The sequence below is a fragment of the Hemitrygon akajei genome, chromosome 9 (genome assembly GCF_048418815.1).
Source record: "Hemitrygon akajei chromosome 9, sHemAka1.3, whole genome shotgun sequence".
Classification (NCBI taxonomy): Eukaryota; Metazoa; Chordata; class Chondrichthyes; order Myliobatiformes; family Dasyatidae; genus Hemitrygon; species Hemitrygon akajei.
Genome location: NC_133132.1, coordinates 100,936,595 through 100,949,424, shown reverse-complemented (window position 1 = coordinate 100,949,424; position 12,830 = coordinate 100,936,595). Strand labels below are relative to the sequence as shown.

At 42.5% G+C, this 12,830-nt stretch overlaps 1 protein-coding gene across 1 annotated transcript in view; it reads left to right on the top strand.

Annotated features, from left to right (window-relative positions):
* The window catches only part of nid1a (nidogen 1a), a 151,159-nt gene that overhangs the window by 34,801 nt on the left and 103,528 nt on the right, over positions 1–12,830 (top strand). The window contains exon 8 of the mRNA XM_073056657.1: positions 256–489. Within this exon, the coding sequence (XP_072912758.1) occupies positions 256–489 (234 nt within the window). The remainder of the gene's footprint in view (positions 1–255; positions 490–12,830) is intronic.

The window sequence follows — 12,830 nt, the reverse complement described above, 5'->3', positions numbered from 1 at the left end:
GCCCTTTCCAGGAGGGAGCTTTTGGAAGAGTAGTTTTCCAGGGTGGGTAGTGTCAGCAGTGATTTTCCTGGATTCATACCAGTCCTACAGTGAAGGTAGATTTTAGGCAATGATTTTTTCAGCTGACCAGACAGTTTGCTGTGGTTTTTGTTTATTGAGAGAGGATGCTGCACCAAACCAGACAGTAATGGCTGATGTGATGATGTTCCATATGATGTTCCTGAAAGTGTTCTGTATTTTCTCTTTCCCCTTCAGTAATCAAGAGCTCTTCCAATATCAAGTACATCATAGAGCTTCCTGATCAGTCCTCTCGGAGCTATTCCTTCCAGCTGAAGCAGACCATCATTTTCCAGGGCTGTATCAATGACGATGGCCAGCAGCTGGTGCCTGCCACTCAGCAGCTGTCTGTCGACCGCACTTTCGTCCTTTATGATAAAAGCGAGCAGATACTGCGATACGCCATGAGCAACAAGATTGGACCAGTGCAAGGTACGTATGTGCTGTCTTCCACAACTCAACCCAACTTAGACAGGATTTACACAAGAGGTACCTGATGACCAGTGGCTCCTCAACTGTTTTCAGATTAATTTGTTGCATGTATGTCAAACATACTGTGAAATGTGTCATTTGTGTTTACAACCAGCACACCTGAGGATGTGGTGGACACAAGTATCAACACACATTCTGGCGCCAACATAGCCTGCCCACAATGCTGGGCAGAACACAGAGCATAACAAAATAGAACATACCAGGCAACATAGAGAAACATGGCCCATCCCTCCCTACTGTACTTCCATCCCCCCCCCCCTCTCTCTCTCTCTCTCTCACTCTCTCTCGCACTCTCTCGCACTCTCTCGCACTCTCTCAGCACTCTCTCGCACTCTCTCGCACTCTCTCGCACTCTCTCGCACTCTCTCGCACTCTCTCGCACTCTCTCGCACTCTCTCGCACTCTCTCGCACTCTCTCGCACTCTCTCGCACTCTCTCGCACTCTCTCGCACTCTCTCGCACCCTCTCGCACCCTCTCGCACCCCTCTCGCACTCTCTCGCACTCTCTCGCACTCTCTCGCACTCTCTCGCACTCTCTCGCACCTCTCCCTCGCCACTCTCTCGCACTCTCTCGCACTCTCTCACTCACACTCTCTCACACTCTCTCACACTCACTCACACTCACTCACACTCACTCACACACACTCACTCACACTCACTCACACTCACACTCTCATCACTCACACTCACACCTCTCACCTCAGGACAGGCTGTCTTTGGCTTCCAGCGTCCAGTGGATTCACAGACACTGGGCCCTGACTTCCCCAGTGGACTTGCAGAGATTTACAGACAAGTACATCAAAACATTTTTAATGCATTATTTGCATTGACTTCAAGTTCTTTCAACCACACACATGTATATAGCTAAACGAAACATTGTTCCTATGGGGCCAAGGGAACTATGTGACTACGTATAGTCACACACAGCACATATAGTTACGACCTAGTGCACACAGTCACAAAATAATATTCGCGCAAGTCCATCAGTGGCATGGTCTGAAGATTGACAGGTTCACGCGAAATGCATGTTTATGTGAGACCGTATAATGTATTGTTCATGGAAGTTGTGCTGTAGCATTTGCATCTGAAAGGTAAATGAGGTGAGTTTTGTTTTGCTTTGACCTTCCTTTACGACGATGGCAATGGACTTGACAGATTCACTTAAAAAGCAGTCCACAATGTTCTGCAATCTTGATCACCATCGCGAGCAGAAATACACTGGACTCTGAATCTTTGTGCGTATTAGCAGCCGTTGCTCATCCATGTAATCTAATGGAATTCCCAGTGCAAAGACAGGACATTCAACACTGGTGTCCCTTAGTTCCTCACTTCCAAAGACAATGATTTGTTTACCTGTGATACCAGTGTGGGTTTTAGCGCTGTCCTGTAGGAGCAGAGAATTTAACAATTGAATCATTCCCCATGGACCCCCTGCCCACACCACTACACATCACCTAGGTCACTTTATGTACATGTAATCAATGTACATAAGAGTTACTCGTACATTGGGTTTTATAGATTGATTTTATTTATATTGTGTTTTTTTTTAATGTTGCATCGGATCTGGAGTAACTCCTTTCCACTCGTGTGCTGAAGAATAACAATAAACTATTGAGGTTAATGGGACTACTACTGGCCCTGTTGTTTGCAGTTTCCGACAGGGTAGCATTTGGGAGCTGGAGTACTGGAAGCCTTGACCCCCCCCCCCCCCCCCCCCACCTTAACTTGTGTGCCACACAACTGTATTTGAAGTTAAACTTCAGGATCTTAATGTGACCTGTGGAACAGAATGAGGACATTTGGCCAATCGAGGCTGCTCCACCATTCAGTCACAGTTAATTTATTGTTCTCCTCAATCCCATTATCTTGCCTTCTCCCCATAACCTTCACCCTTAGAAATCAAAGGCCTATCAACCTCTACTTTAAATATACCGAATGACTTGGCCTCCACAGCCATCCCCTCAGATTTTCTACTCTCTGGCTAAAGATATTCCTCCTTATCCACTTTCTAAAGGGACGACCCTCTATTCTGGGGCTGCCTCCGGTCCTAGACTCCTCCATTATAGGAAACATCCTCTCCATGGTCCACTCTATCTACACTTTTCAATATTCGATAGGTTTCAATGAGATGCCCTCTTATTCTTCTAAGCTCCAGCGAGTACAGACCTTTCACTGAACACCAGCTGGGAGCTGCATAAAATGTTGATTGAGTCCAGTACATCCTGGATTCTGGTGCCTACCGGTTTGTGGTCTGCTGGATGACGTAAGGATTGAGAGGATTTTTTTTCATTTTCTTTGATTGTGCCAAAAAGAGGATTAATTTTTGGTACAAGCAGGAGGGATTCTGCAAATGCTGGAAATCTTGAGCAACACACAAACTGCTGGAAGAACTCAAGTCAAGCAGGATGAAGGGTCCTGGCTCAAAACACTATCATTTTTCACAAGAGACTCTGCAGATGCTGAAAGTCTTGAGCAACACGCGCACACACACACACAAACACACCTGGAGGAACTCAACTGGCCAGATACTGCCTGACTTGCTGATTAATTTAGTTTTGTGTTATGAAACCCTTGAAGGAATGTTGATGGTAACAGTATTCTGGCAGGGCTTCAGCTCTGAGTAATTCCATAGCCACTCTCAGTGTTGGAAACTTCCCTGTACATTTATATGAAATAAAATTAGCTCAGCACTCATGTACTTGGACAGCTTTTCCTTCCATTCACTTCACATCAACGTTGCTTGCTACATTTTCAGTTTATCCTCATGGTCAAGCCAAGAGAGTTGGTGGTTTATCTCAGACCTCTGCCCCGCAGCTGTGAAAGTCATGTGTCAGATCATCTGGGGTCTCCTTCCCATCCAGAAGGCTGGTTTTGTGGCCTTTAGCGGTTCCCTGCCACCTCGGTATCACCAGCTAGAGTCATTGAGATTCAGCAGACTCTTGTGTTTATGACCTATACTGCATGACACGGTTGGGGAATGTGAAGATGGTAGGGTTTCTGAATCGCCCTTCTTTATGCCTGACTTACTGAGTTCTTATGTTTTGGCTTTCTGCTTTTTTTTGTTTCAAGTTGCACATTGTGCTACACTCTGACGTGGGAAGTCTCATGTCCTCTTCTATTTCCATTCTCTGGTCTGTGTTTCTCATTTATCTCCCTCTTTGGAGAGAGCTAGCTACTCCAGATTAGAGACTGTAGACGTTAATTGCTGATAAATCTTACCAGGATTCCAACAGGATCATAAACCAAATAACGATGAGGACTGTTTCTGCTACCACAAGAGAAGAACACTGGTGCATTTATGGTCTTGAGGACCTGGGTACAGAAACACCAATGGGCAAGAATGGAAAAGCCTACAAGAAGTAGTGGATACAGCACAGAAAAGACTGTCCCCATCTATAATGAGCTGTGCCATGAGAGCCAGCGTCCATCATCAAGGACCCTCTTCATCCAGGCATGCTATGTTCACTTCTCGCTGCTGCTATCAGGAAGGAGGTGCGGGAGCTTCGGGTCCCACACCACCAGTTTCAGGAACAGTTATTACCTTTCAACCATCGGGCTTCTGAACTGGAGTGAATAACATGACTCACCTCAACACTGAATTGTTTCTTTTGTGTTTCTTTGTTCTGTGAATGCCTGAAGGAAATTGTATCTCAGTAGAATATGGTGACACACATGTACTTTGATAATAAATTTATTTTGAAGCTTGGGAGCAAGTAAATTGGTTTATTATGTACAGTGACAAACCTTATGTTTACTTGCTATCCATACTGATCATTTCATTGTAACAGTGTACTGAGATAGGGAAAAAGTAAGAATGCAGTAAAAAGAGAAACAGGAAGTACAGTGCAATAAGGTGCAAGGCCACAGCGAGGTAGATTGTGAGGTCAAGAATCCATCTTATCGTACTGGGGTCATTCAGTTACAACGGTGAGAAAGAAACTGTCCTTGAGCCTGCTGGTACATGTTTTTAGGCTTCAACGTTCAAAAGTTAAAAGCAAATATATTATCAAAGTACATATGTCACCATTTACTGCCATTTACTTATTGTAGGCATTCACAGTAGAACAAAGAAATGCGGTCAAATCAATGGCAAACTACACACAAAGATTGACGATCAAAGTGCAAAAGAAGACTAACTGTGCAAATACAAAAAAAAGTAAATAAATAATACTGAGGACATGAGTTGTAGAGTCCTTGAAAGTATTGAGTTTATAGATTGTGGAATCAGTTCAGTGAGTACGGTGAAGTTGTTCACTCACTTCAAGCTTTTGTATCATCTACCTGATGGGGAGGGGTTGGGGGTGGGAGAAGAGAGAATGTTTGAGTCAGTGGGATCTTTAATTATGTTGCATTACCGAGGCAGCAAGAAGTGTAGATGGGGTCTGCAGCGGGAAGGCTAGTTGCTGTGATTTATGGACATGCCTTTCTGTAGCTTCTTGCAGTCTTAGGCAGAGCAGTTACCGCATCAAGCCATGATGCATCCAGATTGGATGCTTTCTGTGGTGTATCAACAAAAATTGGTGAGAGTCAAAGGAGATGTACCAAATTTCTTCAGCTCCCTGAAGTCGAGGTGTTGGTAAGCACTTTTTAGTCATGGCTTCTGTGGTTGGACCAGAATAAGCTGTTGATGATCATTCCTAGTAACTTAAGACTTTCAACCTCAGCGTCATTGATGTAAACACTCCTCTGTTAAAGTCAATGACAGTTTTGCTGTCATGATACCGTGTCATGTCAAATAATGTCAGAGAAGGCCAATGTTCAAGGCCATATAAGTTCAAGTCAAGTTCAGATTTATTGTCATTCAACGGTTTACATACATGTATACTGCCAAGTCAAATAATGTTCCTTTGGATCAAGGTGCACAACACAGTACATGTAACTCGCACACACCAATATTACCACAAATAAATTAATAAATAATAAAATATATTCCAGAAGATTGATATGTAGCATCATGTGCATTTACAACGCAAGTTAGAGGTAAACTGTTCCAGCTCATTCACACTTCTATGCTGCATGTCATTCTAGACTGCAGCTCAGAAACTGGTCGTTCAGTGACTTGAACTGAGTGGAGCTTCAGTTATTGTGTCCATTCAAAATGGAGACTTTGATTTATGAGCAATAAGGGATATGAAAATGGTGCTAGAAAATGGCGCTAAGGAAAAATATTTGCCATAATCTTAATGAATGCTGGAGCAGGCTCAAAGGACAAGAGGGACGATTCCTGCTCTTTTTTTTTTCTTTAGTTCTTGCAATAGCCAATTTCTGAGTTCTAAATTCCAAAATTCACGAGGGATGCCTGCAGCATGTAAACCTGGGATTGATATTCTGGCTTCTCCCCCCTCCCCTTTTCAAGTCCTGATGAAGGGTCTCAGTCCAAAACTTCAACTTCATAGATGTTCCCTGACCTACTGAGTTCCTCCAGCATTTTGTGTGTGTGCTTAGAATTGGTATTAATTTTGTTCTGCTATTTGATACAAATGTGTGTTTGATAAAATTATGGTCTCTGTAGAATAGTGTAGCTATCTAGGTTTCTTAAGAAAATATGTTAATTGTTCAGTCAGGATGTTTGTTACAGTTAATTTAGATAGAATTATCTCATGATAGAATTATCTCATCATTAAGGATTAGTTGTTTATCTTCAACCAACCTTTCTTTGACCCTAAAATAATTCAGCAATTAATTCTGAAACTCAAATCATTCGCGCTCCTTGTTATATGTTGATAAATGTCCTTCATACTCTACAGACTTGTACTGGTTCACGGTCTGGGTGCTGAGCTGTAATTCATTGTCTCCCTTGTGGAAGTGGTTATGACCATCTGCGTCAGTTCCCATTTTAAATTAATTTTATGCCCAAAGTTGGAGCTAGATTGTGTGTCTGCATGGGCGCACGCCTTTCCAGAGCTACTGATTTGCAGGACTTCAGCAAGGCCTTTGCAAGATCCTGCATGGGAGGTTGGTCAAGAAAATGAAGTTGGTGGCGTTCAGGACATGGTAGTAAATCAGATTTGACATTCGCTTTGTGGGAGAAGGTAGATGGTTGCCTATCTGGCTAGAGGCCTGTGATTAGTGTGCTGCAGAGATCAGTACTGGGTCCATTGTTGTTTGTCATCTGTGTTAATGATCTGGATCATAATGTGATAAACTGGATCAAGAAATTTGTGAATAACACCAAGATTAAAGGTGTAGCTGACAGTGAGGAAGGCGATCAAAGCTTGCAGCAGGATCTGGCCAGCTGAAAAATGGGATGAAAAATGTCAGATGGAATTTAATGCTGACAAGTGTGATGTGTTGCACCTCAGGAGTACAAACCAGGGTCAAACTTACCATGGGTTCCCAACCTGGGATCTGTGGACCCCTTGTGGACCATGGCATAGAAATGGTTGGGAATCCCTGGCTTGTATGGTGAACAGTAGAGCATTGAGGTGTATGGTAGAACAGAAGGATCTGGGAATACAGATCCATCCATGTATTGAGTAGAGGAGTTGCAATGTCCTGTTAAAGTTGTACAAGACATTGGTGAGGCCTAATTTAGAATATTATGTGCAGTTTTGGTTACCTACCTTTAGGAAAGAAGTCAATAAGATTGAAAGAGTACAGAAAAAACTTACAAGTATGTTGAGGACCTGAGTTATAGTGAAAGATTGAATAGGTTAGGACTATGCTCCTGAAGCATTGGAGAATGAGGGGAGATTTGACAAAGGTATACAAAATTGAGGGATATAATAGGGTAGATGCAAGCAGACAGTTTCCATTGATGCTGGGTGAGACGACAACTAGAAGTTATGGGTAAAACGTGAAAGGTGGAATACTTACGGGAAACATGAGAGGGAACTTCAACCAGAGGGTGCTACAAGTATGGGATAAACTGCCAGCAAAGTGGTGGATGTGGGTTAAATTGCAGTATTTAAGAGAACTTTGGATTGGTATATGAATAGGAAGGAGTATGGAGAGCTATGGTCCTGGTGTGGGTTAATGGGACTAGGCAGAATAATAATTCAGCATGGACTAGATAGATAGATACTTTATTCATCCCCATGGGGAAATTCAACATTTTTTCCAATGTCCCATACACTTATTGTAGCAAAACTAATTACATACAATACTTAACTCAGTAATAATATGATATGCATCTAAAATCACCCTCTCAAAAAGCATTAATAATAGCTTTTAAAAAGTTCTTAAGTAGTTTACTTAAATACATTGAGTCCTAACCCCGGCACTTTAACATATCTTACTCCTGGCGGTTGAATTGTAAAGCCGAATGGCACTGGGGAGTAATGATCTCTTCATCCTGTCTGAGGAGCATTGCATTGATAGCAACCTGTCGCTGAAACTGGGCCGAAGGGCTTGTTTCTGTGCTGTAGTGTTCTATGACTCTAACCAGTGTAAGGTATTGCTTTTACTCACTGGTCTGGACTGGCTTCAACCACCTCATCTGGTACAGTAAGTAGTCATGGGAATGAGATTTCATCCAGCTATTTGTGATACCCTGGTGGAAAATGTATTCATTTTAACGAAGACATAATTACATTTTTATAGTACCTTGAAACATCCTGAACAGTTACGAATGCAATGAAGCCTTTTTTTTTCAGGCAACTCTGTTCTCTTGAAGATAAATGTAATAATCAAACTGCACACAAAGAGGGGCATAGGTAAAATCTTAAATTTGACTGCTTTTGGAGGGACAGACTATACAAGAATATTTAGAGAACAATGGTCTCACCTATCATTTGCCAGTTTGTACGCTGGAAAAAAGTACTGGTAGGTGTGAAGTAGCCTCTTTAATCAACAAAACAAGATACAGCAAACATCATGAAGATGCTCTCGGTAGACTGGTCTCACTTCTCCAATGTGGGCTCTGTTTTATATGCTAAACATCCAAATACAATTCCACATTTACAATGCATCCACAATGCTTTCTTTGAAACTACACACAAACTTCACATCTCCTGATTTGCACCCACATCACAGACATCTAAATGACTTTTAATCAACATTGTCTGGTCAGTGATTCAAGGCTTTTAAGAACCTATTATTCAGAGCTGCATTTTAAATTAAATCTACAATCTGTTTTCAGATTTGGTGGCTAAAGTTATTTGCCAGATGTGCTAAACCGAAAAATCACTCTAACTCGGGTCCCCCACCTTATTCTGGATTCTGCCTGTTTTGTTCCCATCCTGATGAAGGGTCTTGGCCTGAAATATCGACTGTTTATTTCTCTCCATAGTTTCTGCCTGATCTTGTTGAGTCCTATCATTTTGTCTGTGTTGCTCTGTTTCCAACATTTGCCTAATCTCTTGCAATTATGTTTCCATCTGGGTCCTTAACATAAAATATAAAGTTCAAAGTAAAATTTATTATCAGAGTAAATACGTATCACTACATACAACCCTGAGAATCTTTTTCTGTGGGCATACATAGAACAGTATTTGTAAACAGGATCTGTAAACTGTAAATAAGCTGTGGAACTGCAGATAATAAATAGCAGTAAATAACAAGCATGAAATAACAAGATAAGAGTCCTTAAATTAGGGTAGTTATCCCCTTTTGTTGGGAGCCTGTTGGGAGTGGGGTGTAGAATCAGGGCTTGTTTCCCTTCTGGTGCCTCTCTGCACACAATCCCACATGTAGCAAGGTCTAAAAGTACACCTTGCATCACAGCGCAAATCTTCCGGCCCACGATGTTATGCTAACTTTTTAAACCTACTCTAAAATCAATCTGACCCCTTTCTCCTACATAGCTCTCCATTTTTCTGTCATCACGTGCCTATCTAGGAGTCTCTTAAATGTCCCTAATGTATCTGTCTACCAAAGTTCAGAGTACATTCTTTATCAAAGCACGTAGATATCACCATATACTCCCCTGAGATTCATTATCTTACAGGCATTCATAGTAGATAAAAATGCAATAGGATCAATGAAAAACTACAAAGACGACAAACTGTGCAGTACAAAATAATAAATAAATAATATCGAGAACATGAGTTGTCGAGTTCTTGAAAGTGTCAGCCCCGACTCCCACCACTCTTGGTGTTTTAAAAAAACTTAACTCTGACATCATCCCTTATACTTTCCTCCAATCACCTTAAAATTATGCCCCCTCATTTTAGCTATTTCCACCCTGCGAAAGGGTCTCGGGCTGTTCGCTTGCTCCATCCCTCTTATCTTCTTGTACAGCCCTATAAAATCACCTCTCGTCCTCCTTTGCTGCAGGAAGAAAAGCCCAAACTCACTCAACCTACCTTGATACCTGCTCTCTAACCCTGGCAGTGTCCTCATAAATCTCCTCTGCGCCATCTCAGAAGCTTCCACTGAACACAATATTCCAAATGTGGTTTAACCAGGGTTTTGTAGATTTGCAACATTATCTCAGAGTTTTTGAACTCGATCTCATGAGTGATGAGGGCCAACACACCATATCAGCTTGTGAAGTGCGTTTGAGGGATCTATAGTGGTGGACCCCCACGCTGCTAAGAATCCTGCCTTGATAAGCCTTCATTTTATGACTTATTTTCATTTAACTCGAGAAACCTAGGTTTCTCTTTTGTGAAATAAATGCTGAAAGCACTCAGCAGGTTATACAGTTTGCATGAAATGAGAAATAGTTATTGCTTCAAATAGCTGATCTTGTTTCAGAAATAGAATCCTGAGAGAAGCTCACTGACGTGAAGTCTTGTCTCTATAGATGCTGCCTGGTACTTCCAACATTAATTTTTTTAGATTTCTGACAATCTGAAAGTTTTTTTTGTGTGAGAGTATTTCTGGAGCTGCTTGCATTGAAATTGGTTATTTCTTTGTCCGTTTTGCCATAGTGAAAACATATTTTATGGTTTGAAGTGCTTTGGGAGGTCCTGAGGCCAGGTTTGACAGTGTAAGAGTAGATGCCAGCTACACAGTAAGCACAAGAGATTTGGCAGATACTGGAAATCCAGAGCACAAAATGGTGAGGGAGCTCAGCAGATCAGCAGAATCTATGGAAAGGATTAAACCACGGTAGTGTAAGTGTGAGCACAATGCTGTTACCCATCAGGGTGTTGGAGTTCAATTCTAGTGCTTTCTGTAAGGAAGCTCGCACGTTCTTCCTGTGAGAGTGTGGATTTCCTACAATGTACAGGTTTCTTCCACAGTCCAAAGATGTTCCAGTTAGTAGGTTAATTTGTTATTGTAAATTGTCCTGTGAATAGGCTAGTGTTAAATAGATGAAGAACCTGTTCCACTTTGTATCTGCAAATAAGTAATGTAATGTATGGATATCTCTCTCTCTCTCTACCCCCCCCCCCCCCCCCGCGCGACTGGCACTCAATCAAAGCTCTCAGTGTCGCATCAACGACTGCCCACGTGATAACACTAACCAGAGACTGGCACAGTTGAATAATGCTAATAAGTAGGTGTTTGTCAAGGGAATTGGTGAACTCCAAGGCATGAAGGCTTTAATTGGATGGAACAGCGACAAACACCAAGATTCCATAAAGTACATCCAGTGGATGCTAAACTGCAGAGCTTAGAGGCATCTGGAATTCTCTCCAGATTGAGTGCAGCGATTAGGTCACGCCCATTGTCCCAGTGATCAAGAAAGGGAAGTCTTGAGCCGTTCACATATGTGTGTATTTCAAGGTGAGCATCAACCCACACTGCTGCATACTGTGCAGTATACCCTGCCACAAATAGAAGACATCTTTGGCAACTGGGGAGAGGTTTTCAAAGATTGACTTGTCACAGGCCTATCTGCAAATTGAGATTGAGGAGTTAAGCAGGAAGTTCCTCACAATCAACACTCACAAGGGACTGTTCCAATATAATTGTCCCATCTTTGGCATTGCCAAATTGATGGAGCTGCTGCAAACAGCAATGGACCATGTGCTCCAAGATATACCAGGAACACAGTGTTATCTTGAAGACATCATTTTGACTGGCAAGAGTGATGAAGAGCACACTGGAAACTTGGTAAAGTTCTTACCAGGCTGAGTGAATATTTCACATCTTCCACTGTTGACGTGAAGAAGAAAAGTATTCATACTGTGACCAGCAGAAGTGTTCCACTCCATGTTGGTGGACCAGTTGCCAGTAACAAATTCGGAACTACAAAGAGAAACATGGACTGACCTGACATTTTCAAAAGCCTATGCCATCATCATGCGATACTGGCCAGCTCATGATAACTCTATGTTTCCAGAGTTCTCAGTGAGACAAGATCAACTGTCGGTATGTCAAAGAACGTTGCTGTGTAGATCTTGTGCTGTGGTTCCGTCGAAACTGCACGCCAGTGTGCTAGAAAATCTGCATGAAGGACATCTGGGTAGAGTCAAGATGAAGAGTCTTGCCTAGAGTTATGTGTGGTGGCCAGGAATAGATGAACAGATTGAAGACTAGGCTAAAAGTTCTTTGAGATACCAAAAAGTTACACCCGTGGGAGTGGCCATTGTCGCCATGGCAAAGAGTGCATATTGACTTCGCTGGGCCATTGATGGCCTCCATGTTTCTGATTGCCACGGATGCTCATTTGAAGTGGCCGCGAGGTTATACCAATGAAGTCAACCACCTCAACAAAGACTGTATCCGCTCTGAGGACTGTCTTCACCAGAAACCGCTTACCCAAAGAAATTGTGAGTGACAATGGACCGCAATACATGTCAGAAGAATTCCAACTGTTCATGAAGAAAAATGGCATCAGACATTTCAAGTCAGCTCCTCACCACCCAGCAATGAATGGGTTAGGTGAAAGGTTTATCCAAACCTTTAAGAAGTCCATTAAAGTGCTGTACAAGGAGGATCTTTCTCTACAACACGAGGTGGACAACTTTTGTGTATAGGAGCCCTGTTCATGGGATGACAAATCAAACATCTGCAATGCTGGTCATGAGCAGGAATCTGAGATCTCGCATAGACCTCCTGAAGCCAGGTCTATGCAGGGAAGTACAGAATAAACAGTTCAGCCAGTTGCCAAGTGAAGCAGTAAGGAACTTTGAGGTAGGACAGGAAGTCCCAGTGCATGATTACCAAGAAGATGAGTGGACCCAGTAGAGATAGCTACAAGAACCAGACTACTGATGTTCACAGTAGGACATCAGACATGGAGACATCATGTGGACCAGATACTGGATGCTCAACCAAAGAACACAGCTGAGTTGATCGCATCCAACAAGAGAGACACGTTACAGTCACCGGACTTGCCTCTTGGTGATGATGTCACTGACATAAACGTGACATGGGAAACTGCAAATGTTGTCTTAGACAAGACACCTGACAAACCTGATGCCACTCCACAGGTTCAGGGGCGC